The sequence below is a fragment of the Moschus berezovskii genome, chromosome 6, assembly GCF_049115385.1.
Source record: "Moschus berezovskii isolate FMDL1 chromosome 6, NW_MosBer_1.0, whole genome shotgun sequence".
Classification (NCBI taxonomy): domain Eukaryota; kingdom Metazoa; phylum Chordata; class Mammalia; order Artiodactyla; family Moschidae; genus Moschus; species Moschus berezovskii.
Genome location: NC_142465.1, coordinates 29,749,951 through 29,762,589, shown reverse-complemented (window position 1 = coordinate 29,762,589; position 12,639 = coordinate 29,749,951). Strand labels below are relative to the sequence as shown.

Sequence of the window (12,639 nt, the reverse complement as noted above, 5' to 3'; positions counted from 1 at the left end):
TGAGAAAGGTTATTCACCTTTGCTCAGCTTCTGCGTTTACCCTGGCCCCTCAGTGTCAAGGACAAGGGGAGAGGTGACCAGTTCCCAGCGAGGGCCTCTTCGTGAATGGCCCCCGGGGCCTCACTCTAGCTTGGCTAACAGGCTGGAATCTGGGCGGTGGTCTCCTCCCAGCTGCAGAGGGAACACATCCTGAAGCTTGGGCAGGCAAGGAGGCATCGAAGCAACACACCCTCTCTTTCCCAAGGGCCCGGGCCAGGGTGCAGTTCCCGGCTTTGTCCAGCAGAGGGCGCCCACAGCACCATTACAGCTGGCCAGGTCTTGGGGTTCCAAGGCCTCTCTTCCAGCAAGTAAGGGTAGGGCTGGAGAAAAACACCTCCCTTCTCAAGGCTCCTGCCCACCTTCCCTTTTTCCTCCTTCCTTGAGGCAGTTGGGCAGAAGGGAGGGGGCTGCAGAGAAGGCAGGACAAGAGGGGAGGGAGAAAAGATTCTTCAAGTTGGGAAAGAAGGAAAATGTCGAGGACTTAACACCAAATTTATCACTTTTTAAAAACAAGAGATTTTTTTCCCCCAAAGTGAGGAAATAAGAAACAAATCCAGTGTCCATGCATTCTCAACTGCGGTCTTGATTCCAAGACGCCTCCTCACTCTCAGACCTGTTGCGAGGAAAGCAGGTAGAAAGAGAAGGTGAGTGAGAGGCCTGAGGTCCTACCGTCCCCTCCCCTGCTGGTGTGCCCAGCCATCCCGTTAGTCAGGCATCTAAGTGTGACGTCCCATACCAGTCCCTGGCCCCTCTTCCAGTCTACACAGGGGAGGGGAGACTGTCAAATCACAGCTCACGAGGTCATTTCATCCATGTCTCCACTCCAGGCAAGACCACTTGGAACAGTCTTGGAGCAGTCGTCCAGCCTGGACAGATGAGGCTCTCCCTTTGGGTTCCAAATGCCCTTTATCAGAAAATCCATGGTCTACTTCCATCATCCACTCCAGGAGCCAGAAGTCCTCGGGGAGAGTCTAGCCTCAGTGCCTCCTGCTGCAGCTGAGTCCCGTCTCTCTCTAACCACCACGTGCACATGCTCAGTCGTGTCTGACTCTGTGACCCCATGGACGGTAGCCCACCAGGCTCTTCTGTCTATGAGACTTCCCAGGCAAGAATCCTGGAGTGGGTTGATATTTCCTCCTTCAGGGGATCTTCTGGACCCATTGATCTAACCTGCATCTCTTGCCTCTCCTAAGCACTGACGGGCAGAGTTTTTACCACTGAGCCACCTGGGAAGCACATTTGTCCATCACGGAAGATGCAGATCCTCAGGCCATAGAGGACAGCATTTCAGAGGCTGAAGCTGGTCCTTTGTTCCCTTTCCCTGACTCTAGGTCTCAGCCCTCGCCCTCCTCACACAGCTTGCTCTCCTGCAGGCTGGGCACGCAGCCTGGGGGGTCTTACCGCGTTGGCTCCATGGGAATCCAGTGGTGGTCATTGGATTGAGGGTCCTTCTGTGCTGGGTTTCTCACTGCCCCTCTCCTGAGTGTTAGGGATGGATTCTGCAGGCTCTGAGGAGGGAGAGCAGGTGGCAGGAGGGAGAGGTAGTGCTTATCAGGGCTTTCAGAGAGGGAGCTGCTTCTGCTTACCCCATCCCATACTCCAACAACCCTTGAGAGGAGCCCAAGACCAGCTGAGCAAGGGGGCAAGACCTACAAGGTTTTCTCTGGTCACAATGACTACTTAGGTTCACTATTTTTTGAAGTCTGCAATCAGAAAAAAAGAAAAAACAAACCTCTAAAAAAAGCTTAAAAATTTGGGTATGATCTCAATATGTGGCTAAAGCTGACCTGAACAGAGAGGAGGCTTTTGATAGCTTATGTACCACACTTAGTATGCCCATTCATTTCCCTGCAGAAATATTCATGTGTTTGACTACAGGGGGACTCTGCTGGGAGTATGATGGAACACACAGTATATATTCTGTTGTCACCATGGTAAAGCTGGGAAAATTCTGACTTCTCGCCCACATCTGGGATAAGGACCCGTGGACATGCAGCTTCCATTTCTTGCGTGCTTTGTGTGTGTTCGCTGCCGAGCTAAGGACCTGTCTCATTTAATTTCCACAAACAACCCAATGCAATAGGCGTCATCATTATCACTTAGCTGGCTGAGGTTAAGTAAGTCACTCAGGGCCTCAGGGCTGGTGCTGTGGCAGAGCCAGGATTCCAGCCCAGAAAGCTGCTTCCATTCTGGCAGGCTCCCCCCACCATATATCAGGGAGCTGGGAAGTCCAAGTGGGAGGGGATGGTGTCATTCAGTATGGAAAGGTGAAGAGATGCAAACACATGCTGGTTGTGCAAAGGATCCATATTCTCAAGACAGCTTCTGGCTACTGCTAGGCCCCTCCCCACAGCCAATAAGGCTGGCCTCCCCTGGGCTGGTCCCTCCCCAGCCTGAACGTACTGTGTGTTTTCCCAGAGGTGCCCGGCCTTGACTCCGCTGCCGTGTCTGTGATCCCAGGTGGGCAGGACTCCTGGGTCCCTGTGCTTTCAGCGGCTCCTTCAGGCTCCTCTCCCTGCTCCTGTTGCCCCAGGTGATGTTCAACCATCATCTGGAGCTCTGGGGGCGAAGAGAAAGGGGGAGAGCATCGGACGTGACTGCCCTGTGGTTGCCTCTGTGGACCCTCAGCTTCGACAGCTCCACTAGAGGGCCAGTGCACGCTGCCTGTGTGATTTGACTTTCCTGTTCAAGGAAGGACATTCATTGGCCAATAAGGAGGGACTAAAGCTAGACAATAAAATGTACTTTCTTCAAAGCTGAGAGAGGGGAAGGGGAGAGCCTTTAAGAACAAAAGATCCTCCTGACTTGCTGGGATACCTAGTCTCCCTTGTGGGCAGGAGAAAAGACTCCATTTAGATTCAAGAAATATTTGAGTACCTTCTCTGTGCTGTGCACTGTGCTGGGTGACTTCACATACTTTATTTAATGGCCAAAGTGAGGTAGTATTCAGGGGCCCTGGAGGTTAAGCGGGTTCTCCCAGGCTACCCAGGTAGTTGGAGGCAGAGCTGGAATGCAACACCTCCCCTCCCCGCTCCCCGCTTCCCCCCCCCCACCCCCCTCCGCCCCAGAGTCCAGCAACTCTTTCGCAAAAGGCAGGTTTAATAATTTCCCAAAGGTTCCTTCCAAAGGGATGTGGTCCTGGCTACTGCTCGGCATCAGGTGTGGCAGGGAAGGGTTTTCCGAACCTTTCATGGTGGGCGTGGTCCTCGTCACCTTCTTCCGTTGCCGTGGAGACATGGACAAAGTGGACTGTGAAGGGCACAGAGCACGGGTGGGCGCCCGCCCTTTCCGCCCTCCCCTCTGCCTTGCCAGGCTTTTAGACTGGAGGCTAGGGGAGGTGTGGGCTTCAGAAAGTAGGGCGAAGAAAACCCTTGCTTCCCCAGCCCCTACCCTGCCCATGATGGTGAGCAAGCAGACTGTGTCGGGGAAATGTAGGGGACCGCGCGTGCACCTCCACTCAGGAAGAACATGTGAAGGGCACAAGCAGGAGGGAGACAAAAGGTCCTACAGGTGGGGGGCAGTGGCTGAAGGCATAATCGTCTAATAAGTCTGGGGGTTCTCTGCACTGGGCTGAGCGGGAGGGGCCAGCTCACCTTGAGAAGTGGGTTGGGGATCCGGTCTTCATCTACCTCTGAGGGAAGGAGGGAGAGGAGAAAGTGATGGGGATGGATGGGAGATCCAGAGGGGCCCTGGGCAGTCTGACTTCTCAAGGGGAGGAGCCCCTGCAATCACCTCCCTTGTGATTGGTCCCTCACATCTGCCCCTAGGAAGCTGGTCCTGACGGGCTGTCCTGGCCTCCTCCCTCCAGCCCCATCCTGCTCTGCTGGTTGGCTTTATCTCCTGCTTCTAGTCTGGTCCTTGTCTCCGTAATTAGCCTGCATTTACATCCTTGCCTCAAACCTGAAAGTTCCTGAAGGTAGGCTTTGTGGCCCTTCTGCTCTTTTCCTCCTTCTGAAATATCCATCTCTGCCTTCTTCCAACTCTTCCCCCTATCCTGGATCCAGAATTGGACTGAGCAGAGGACAGAACGGCAAACTTGTCCTGTACCAGACAATCCTTTTAAGTAGTTGGAGGCAAGCTGGAGGCTCAGACATCCAGATTGCCAGTCGGGCTTCTTAGCGTCACCATCTCTCTCCCACTCTCCTGCCAGAGCCCCTGACATTCTCTGAGACCTTGCTGCGGACACTGGTGACCAGAATGCCAGCTGCTCCCTAAGCTGTTTCTAACCTTCCCCTTCCCCTCTGGGGGCTGTGAAAATAGCTGATGGAGGCGGTCCCTCCCTCTCACAGCTGTCACTGCCTCTGGGGATGGGGGCAGCGGCCTCTCAGTTGCTGGAGAAACCTGGAAGGCTGTTGCCGCAGCAACCAGCACTTCACTGACCACCCCAACTGCTGGGGGGCTTAGGAACCAAGTGGTCTCCTGCTTTCCAAAGCAAAGGACACCCTCCTCCTAATCCAGCCACTACTTTCGTGCCTCCGGGACAGAGCAGACCTCTGGCTCCTCAGACCTGCCCTGCTATCTGTCTAGCACCCACCTTCTCTCACTGGGACCAAGCTGTTTTCAGCAGCCCCCACTCCCTTTAGTGACCCATCCTGGGGTTTACCTGGAGATGACTGGTCACTGGTCAGCACGAGGGTGGCAGGGGTGGGGCGGCGCCTCCGGATCTGAGGGAAGAGGTCAAGTACATGTGAAAGCGCCACGCACACTCCCAGCCCCACGCACACTCAGCAACATAATCCACACCACCCACTTAGCACGCCACGCTACACTGAACCCTCGGTCCCTGGGGGACATTCTTGGGCCCCCCCTCTGCCCTGGGGACCCAGAAGACCTCCCCCACTCTTCACTGCTGCCCCCAGCCCCCTTTCTGTCTCTGCATCTCCCCAGGTCCTGGCCCAGCTCTCCACCTCAGCATCTGTGCCAATGCATTGATCTCCAGCCCATTGTCCTTCCGTCCACCCTGGATCAATGGTCAGAAATAACCCGAGAGGGAACAAAGCATTCCCCTCAGTGTCCCAGCCCACTCCCCAAAAGGACATGAACCCGCTGTGGGCCAGCACCAGCGGAGAGCACCGCTCCACCGCCACCCAGCCTGGGAGGCCGGCACAGAGAAGGCAGGTCTGATCTGAATGTGCCTTTTTCTGGCCTGTGCCCCTCCCTCCCTCATCTCCTGTCTTTGGACACACTGCCTTTCTGATTTGTCAGGAGATAACAGTCTGGAGAAATCCTTGTCATGGTAAACATCATATGAGGAGGAGCCTGAGGCAGGAACCTGGCCAGGGACTAAAGCTAAGCTGAAAAATCTTATCCTGGGCTCCCGGGTCCCAGCCTAAGAAATTAACAGATAAGAGCTGATTGACTGCCGGGCCTCTGAGCCCCTCTTCCCCCGCCTCTGTTCTTTTGTTTTGCTGCCAATAAAGTTGATTGTTGTCGAAGCCAGTCCAAAGACTCTTGGGGCGTGTAGTTTTTCCCCTTTCTCTGGAGCTTTGGAAGTGAAGGGAACCTTGGGGTTGGAGTCCCTGCAACTCCTTCCAGGGCAGAGGAGTGGAGGGAAGACTAATGGGACTAGGAAAGAGGCTAAAATTATCCAGGGCTGAGAGGAGCAGGCTGAGGACACTGAATGATCACATCCCTATCTCTCTGTGTCCATTATTCAGAATCATTACCGGAGTGGGGTAAAGGGGTGGCAGTGGAAAGACGCCTGCCCTTTTCTTTGCCCAGAATGTGGGTATCAGCCATAGCAGGGGGCAGGGTTAGCCTACTGAGGGGCTCCCCAAAGAAGAAATGGGTGTGGAGAAGAGGGGTAGGTTGGGGTAGGCGTTGTTTTCTCAGGAGAAGCCAGTAGTGTCTGTTTGGGGTGGCATTTTAAGGTCCCCGCAATACCAGGTCTGTGTATGTGCAATCGTGCACACAGACACGCAAGTGCTGCACAGACATTATTTGTGAGTCCACCTCTGGCTGCTCCTGGTGCAAACGTGCTGGGGGCCCTCAGGTAGGCAAGTGTGCTTCCTGCATGTGGAGTGAGGCCATTCTTCTCCTGGGAGAGAACGGCTCCCGCCCTGGGGGAGGGGTGCTGAGGCAGGGAGCGGGTGTGGTGGGTGGGGAGGAGTGGGAGTTGGGAGCCTGAGAAGGACACTGCAAGTAAGACGGGAAGGGCCTTGAGAGGACACGAGGACTCTGACCTTGGACAGGACCCTTCCATAACCAAATCCCTTGCCTTGGACAAGATTTCTAAGCGCTCAGAGTCCTTGAGAATTTTGATGTCCTACAGAAGGAGGGAAGTTAGACTTCTGGAAGTACTCCCAGGTCCCTGAACTACTAGGAAACGAGTGTCGGTCTCTCATTTGCCTTGCCCCTATCACAAATTCTAGCTCCCAAGGACGCTTGGTGCCTTTGCCTCTGATTTATTTCCAAACCAGTTACGCCAAGGACCTGGTAGCTGTGGGCACCCCTCCATCCCCTGCCACTCTGTGCTCCATAACTCAGAGTTTCCAACCCTGCCACCCTCTCAGGTCGATCTGGCTTAGGTGCTCCTGCCAAGCCTGGAGTTTTTTGCCTACACACTTGGGTAACAGCAAGAGGGGCTGAAGTTGGACTGCAGCTAGAATTTCAGGCCGAGCAGACACAGATTTCTGAAGAGGAGAGAAAAGCAGGCTGAAGTCCCAGCCTCTCTGGCTCTATAGCATGGCCTCCTCCTCCTCCCCTGCCCCCCAAACCTGTAGGCCAGCTGGCCTACCCCTTCCTCCTCTCAACACACCTCCACCTGCCTCCTCTAACACCAAACAGCGGCAGGTGTCAGGCATGGGCACTGGCTGCGTCAGTGGCAGGCATTTCTGCTTGGAACCTCACCCCTAAGCCCCTGGCTCACTCACACTCTTGGGCCCCTTTCCCTGGATCTGAGGTTATTTTAGCCAGTCTCCTGCCTCCAGGCATAACAGTCTTTTTCCTGACCCCAAGGAATGCTCCCCATGCTCCTGGCTCTCCACACTCCTCATCCTCGGGAGGTCTGCAGTCTCCCCACCCTCCCTCCCTGCTGTCACACCTTTGAGGTCTGGAGATGTGGCTTCCACCAGGCCAGGGAGAGGATGGAGATGCAGGTCCCTAACCCCTCCCCACACTCTGGAAAGCTAAAGTTACAGGGAGTGTGCTGAACCTGCACATCCAGACCTTATTTCCCCAAAGAGCTGGAACAGCAGGAAGAACACGCTTTCCAGCCTATCCCAAGAGCTCAGAGCTTTTTCAGGTGGGGAGGCCCAGCCAGAGCGCCCCCAGCCAGGTGGGGAAACAGGGCAGAGACCTTGTGGGAAACGAATATTCTTAGGAGCAGGGATGTCTAGGCAAAGGGACAGAGAACACCAAAAGCGAAGGAGCAAAGAGCAACTATTTGGCACATGGGTGGTAGCAGCCACCACGGGTGGGCACCGTCGCCACACACGCTCACTCTCCCTGACACGCACAGTTGCTCACACACTCTCACACACCGCGCCTCTGCCAGGCTGCTCTGAGCTAAAAATAGGCCAGGACGGGAGGCTGGGCCAGGGCCCTGGACTCCCACCCTGGAGCCCAGGCCAGCACAGCGCTTCTCCCGGTCTACGCGCAGGCTTGGACCCTAGCCCCTAGAAAGCCCCCGCCTCGGTCTCCCCAAGGCCATTCTCTCCATGCCCTCCCCGCCCCCCCTCCACTACCGATCCAAAGGGCAGTAGTTGGGAACAAGGACCCACGTGTCCAGACTTGCAGAGAGGGGAGCCAGCCTGCACGCACGACCACTCCTCTCCCCAAAGCCCCAGCCCCTTCTCGTCCTCACTCTCTGGAGTCCGGCAGGGTCGCCCCCAGTTAGGAGAGGGCTAGGGGGGCTCTTTCTCCTCTGTCAACATCCTCGGTTACCCGCCCTATTCCTTAACCCCTCCGACACCCTTGGGCGTCCCCACCGAGCTCAGAAACTCTGGCAGGGTTTGACTGGGTGGGGGATGCAAGGCTGGTGAAGCGGGGGAGGGGTCGTGTCCTCAGGCAAGCCCCCTCCCCCAGGGCTGGGGGAGGAAGGGAGCGACTTTCGTGGGGACCGCTTCGAGGGCAGGCGTTCGTCCTTCTGTCCATCTCGGAGAAGCACGGATGGGGAGATGGGGCTCCCACGGTGGGGGAGGGGAGAGAAGACCCCCCCCCAACACCGCGCTGGCCCTGGCAGGGGCGCACCGCTAAGGGAGGACCGAGCGGGGGTCTGGGATCGCACAGTCTGGGGTCCCCCGTCCTCTGCCGGGCGAGACCCCTGCCGCCCCGCCCCGCTCCGCACCTGCTCGGCCGCCTCGGGGTCAAGGTGCGGCTCCAGAAGCGGGACGGTGAACTGGATCTTGCGGGGGCTGTGGTCTTGCTCCATGGCGGGGGCGGCGGCTGCGCGCGGGCAGGCGGCGGACTCGGGGCTGGGGCGGGCGCGCTGCCTCTCCGCTCCGCTCCGGCCCGGCCCCAGCCCGGCGCGCTGGGCTCCCGGCTGCCTGCTCCGCGGTCCCGGCCCGCGGCCCAGGGGACTCCGCGGCCGCCGATTGGCTCGGCCCCCGCCCCTCCCGGCGCCCGAGCCTTAACCCCGTCGTGGCCGCGCCGCCGCTGCCGGGGGTCACCGCCCCGCGGGAGGGCGAGGCGGGCGTGGCCCGGCCCGGGTCGCAGCAGACCTGGCTCGGGCGGGGAATCCTGAGTTCTAGTGGGGTGGAGGGAGGTGGCGGGTGGAGGCGCGGAGCGGTCACGAAGAACTTCTCCAACCTGGGGCAAAATCGAGGGGCTGGGAAGGTGGAGGGGCGCTGCGAGAGAGGAGGCTGCAAACGCGAGAGGAAGATTTCCTTTCTGCTCTTAAAGGGGTCGCTTCAAAGAGAAAAGAAAGGGGATCTAGGCTTGCAGCAGGAGGGATTAAAGTTAGACTAGGAGAGGGACTTTCCATTGAAAGGAAACGCTAGCGAGGAGGTGAAAGCTTGGAGGGGAGGCCTGGGGTCTGGGCACAGGTCTGTGGCAGGAGGGGGAAACGAAAATCTTAGAGGGTCCCCGGAGCCTCTGTCTTGATGGCAGTGGGTGGAGGGCTCAGGGAGCGAGGACCATCTGGGACTCAGTAGGAGGAGAAACGGGTGGGGAGCCAGTAATGCTTGTGAAATAGGTTTCTCTTTCTGCTTGCTAAATTCTGGGGATGTAAAGCAGGTGGAAGGCCTGCCCGCGGAGAGTGTTCCTTGCTGGTGGAGAGGGCCACGCCTTTGGTGGGGTGGCTTGTTTACAGATGGGGTTTGGTTTCTGGTTCCACTGTTGGCAGAGTAATGAAAAGAATCTGCCGTAAATGAGGAGATGGAGGTGAGACTGTGCGAAGAACTTACTAGTTTGGTGTAGGACCAAGATCCCAATACTAGTGAGTGAGGGAGACGGAATATTCACCAGACCTGGTGGGCACTCTGCCAGGGGCTGGGGGCCACTGAGTAGAGGGAGGAGACATGCTGGGCACTGGGAGTGGGGCAAGGCTGGATGGTGCCTCTTTGGGGGAGGGGGAGAACTGGGCTCAGGGAGCAGGGACAGGGAGTTCTGAGGGAGGGGCTGAGCAGGAGCCTGAGCCAGAGATCTGTTTCTTTAACCTTAAACCGAACAACTGGCTTCTTCCACACAGATTGACGCCTGGTCCTCTGGGGACCTTGGGATCATCCTCCCCTCTAAGGGGTGAGTCTAAATCCTCCGCTGCCTCCTCTCCCGGGCAGCCCTTCCCTGGCCTGGATTTCACATTGCCCCTTTCCCTCTTACCTCCCAAAATAACCTCTGGCTTTCCCCCTAACCGTATCCCTTTACACACTACAGGCCTGGCTCAGTTTTCTCAGGGCAAGGCTGGGGTTATAAGGGACCCAGTAAGCCAGCCAGACCTCTGTCTGCTGTGAACTAACCTCTGTTTCGCTGTTGCTGCAGGAATGACCCCCTACACCCAACCTATGATCGCATGGTCCCTTTGTGCTCTCTTTGAGGTAGCAAGGCCAGCCCAGAAAACAGCTGGTTGTGAATACCCGCCTCCCCCAGCTGCTTCTCTCTCCCGCACAAGTGGCCGTGGTGGGAGTACACGTGCAGGTTCTGAAGTGAAGAGGTCAGGACTGGGTGGGAGGCGCAGGGGCTCAACAGGAGCTCTCTGCCTTTCCTTCCACTCACCTCTCTCCTATCCACACGTTCACAGAACCGGGGCCGAAGGGTCCTTTAAATAAGTGACTTGTCCCTCCCCTCCCTTCGCCTGTTTCGCCAGGACCCTGGGACCTAGAACTTGAAGTCATGATTCCCACGCCCTACAGAGAAGCCCAACGTGCTGCCCTCCATGGGATCACAAAGAGTTGGACACGACTGAGCGACTGAACAACACCACCACATCTAGGCCCTCAGATGCCCCTACTGAGCCTTGATTTCCACATTTAAAATGGGTAGAATTTTCCCTACAATAGGATTGACTATCATGGGAGGTAAGGTACCTAGCGTGTAGGAGGCCCTCAATTAACTGATAACTGCTCAAAGAGTCAGACACCACTGAAGCAACTTCACACACATGCACACCCACCCACCCATCCACACCCCCCCACGCACACACCATTCCTGTAGTGTTTTCTCCGGGCAGACAGCAGAATTAGGGGAGCTACCTCTCCAGGCTCTCATAAGAAGACCCTACATACCCACCCCTGTCACTCAGTTTGTTACATGCCCTTCAAACTTGGGTTTGGTCGTGGAAATTCCTCTCAAAACCTCACATCCACCCTTCATGTGCCCTTCTCAAGCTTCAGATTCTCAGACTCCCTTCCCTGGAAGCTTCAGGTCAGGAGAGGGCCCAGAGCGCGCAGGCTTTGAAGAGATGGCTGATGGGGGTTGCGTGGGACGAGGGGTCCTGGGAGCAGCCGGTGCTGGGGTGGAGGCAGAGGAGGCGAGAGCTGGAGGGAGGAGAGGCAGCTCCTGCTTCTGGCTCCGGGAGGAGGCTGGGGATGGCGGGGGCAAGCGCTTATGGGGAGCGGGGAGGGGAGTGTGGCTGGCTGCAGCCTTGGGTGCTGGGGTTGCTGCATGAGCTGGAAGGTGTCTGTCTGTGAAGGTGTTGGGTGATGTCGTTTTGACCTTTCTAATGCCCAGAGCTGGGTGGGTGACTGTGGGTGTCTGTTGCTTGTGGTTGGAAGAAGATAACGTGTGTTGCTCGCACACGGGGCAGGGAGTTGCCATGCCTGCTCTTGGAGCCCTTCCTAGAATGAGTGAGAGTCAGAGCCTGCCCGTCCCAGCCCTTCCCCGCTTGCATGTGTCTGTGCAAGGTGTACGTGTGTGTGTGCAAGCGTTCACATCCCTGCTGCAGTCCTGGCCCACTGGAGGAGCAGTGGCTGTTCCACGTGGTGTACTTCTGGGTCCATGAAATATTTAAGGTTACAGGGATGTGGCGGCCATGCAATTACTCTGCACCTCCCACCCTTCCGACTCTCTCTGGAGCTGGACTCAGGCTTAATGGGGGCTGCTCTTCGTGGCTCTCAGTACTTTCTGCTTTTATTTGTCTCTCTTCATTCCTCACTAACCTTCTCCCATGTTAATTCACTAATCCCCACACCCAACCAGGAAGGAGGGCAGAATTATGATCTTTATTTTACTTTTCAAAAGCAAGGGCGTGTAGAGAGGTGATGCTGGGAAGGTCTATCTGGGTTGGGATTTGGGAGGTCAGAGTTCAATTCCTCCCCCTGCTTCCAACTCTCTGGGCCACCCTGGAGCAATCACTCCCCCTTCTCCCCAACACACACACACACACACACACACTCACACACACACACACACACACTGAATGGTTTCCTCATCTGTAAAACGAGGAAGACCAGGCGATTGTGCAGGTTTCTTCCTGTTCTAATTTTTATCATTCTGAGTTAGGGAGGCTCCCATCACATGGGCGGTCTTCCCAGGTAGCTCTGATGGTAAAGAATCCACCTGCAGTGCGGGAGACCTGGGTTTGATCCCTGGGTTGGAAAGATCCCCTGGAGAACGACATGGCAACCCACTCCAGTATTCTTGCCTGGAGAATTCCAAGGACAGAGGAGCCTGGTGGGCTACAGTCCATGGGGTTGCAAAGAGTTGGACACGACTGAGCAACTAACACACATACACAAGGGCTTCCCAGGTGGTGCTAATGGTGAAGAACCCGCCTGCTGTTGCGGGAGACATAAGAGACATGGGTTCAACCCCTGGTGTGGAAGATCCCTTGGAGAAGGAAATGGCAACCCACTCCAGTATTCTTGCCTGGGAAATTCCGTGGACAGAGGAGCCTGGTGGGCAACAGTCCATGGGGTTGTAAAGAGTTGGACACAACTGAAGCGACTGAACACACACACTGTCACACAGGCAGGAAGTCTCAGAATTAGGGTTAGAACCCAGGAGGTGGACCCCTTACCTCTATCTTTGCGTCTCCCTGCTGGCCAGTGTGGCAGGGTGGAATTCCTGTCTGTTGAAAACATGATGCGTGCACACTTGCACACACTCAGCTGAGACTTTACACACCCGTAGGAGTAAGAACTCTAGCCAAGTGGTCCCCCTGGGAAGCCATATGTTCCCACCAATTTGCTGCAGTTTCTCAAACATCTCTGGAAATTCTTTTGG

General features: G+C 56.5%; 1 protein-coding gene across 1 annotated transcript; it reads right to left on the bottom strand.

Annotated features, from left to right (window-relative positions):
* Positions 1 to 512: 512 nt before the first annotated feature.
* Positions 513 to 8,535, bottom strand: PPP1R1A (protein phosphatase 1 regulatory inhibitor subunit 1A). Its single transcript, XM_055395480.2, has 7 exons — positions 8,327 to 8,535; positions 4,643 to 4,703; positions 3,633 to 3,670; positions 3,225 to 3,288; positions 2,443 to 2,598; positions 1,441 to 1,547; positions 513 to 652 (listed from the first exon to the last, which is right to left on the bottom strand). Exons 1-6 carry the CDS (start codon positions 8,408 to 8,410, stop codon positions 1,471 to 1,473), a joined length of 480 nt encoding a protein of 159 aa, XP_055251455.1. The 5' UTR covers positions 8,411 to 8,535; the 3' UTR covers positions 513 to 652; positions 1,441 to 1,470.
* Between the last annotated feature and the right edge of the window lie 4,104 nt (positions 8,536 to 12,639).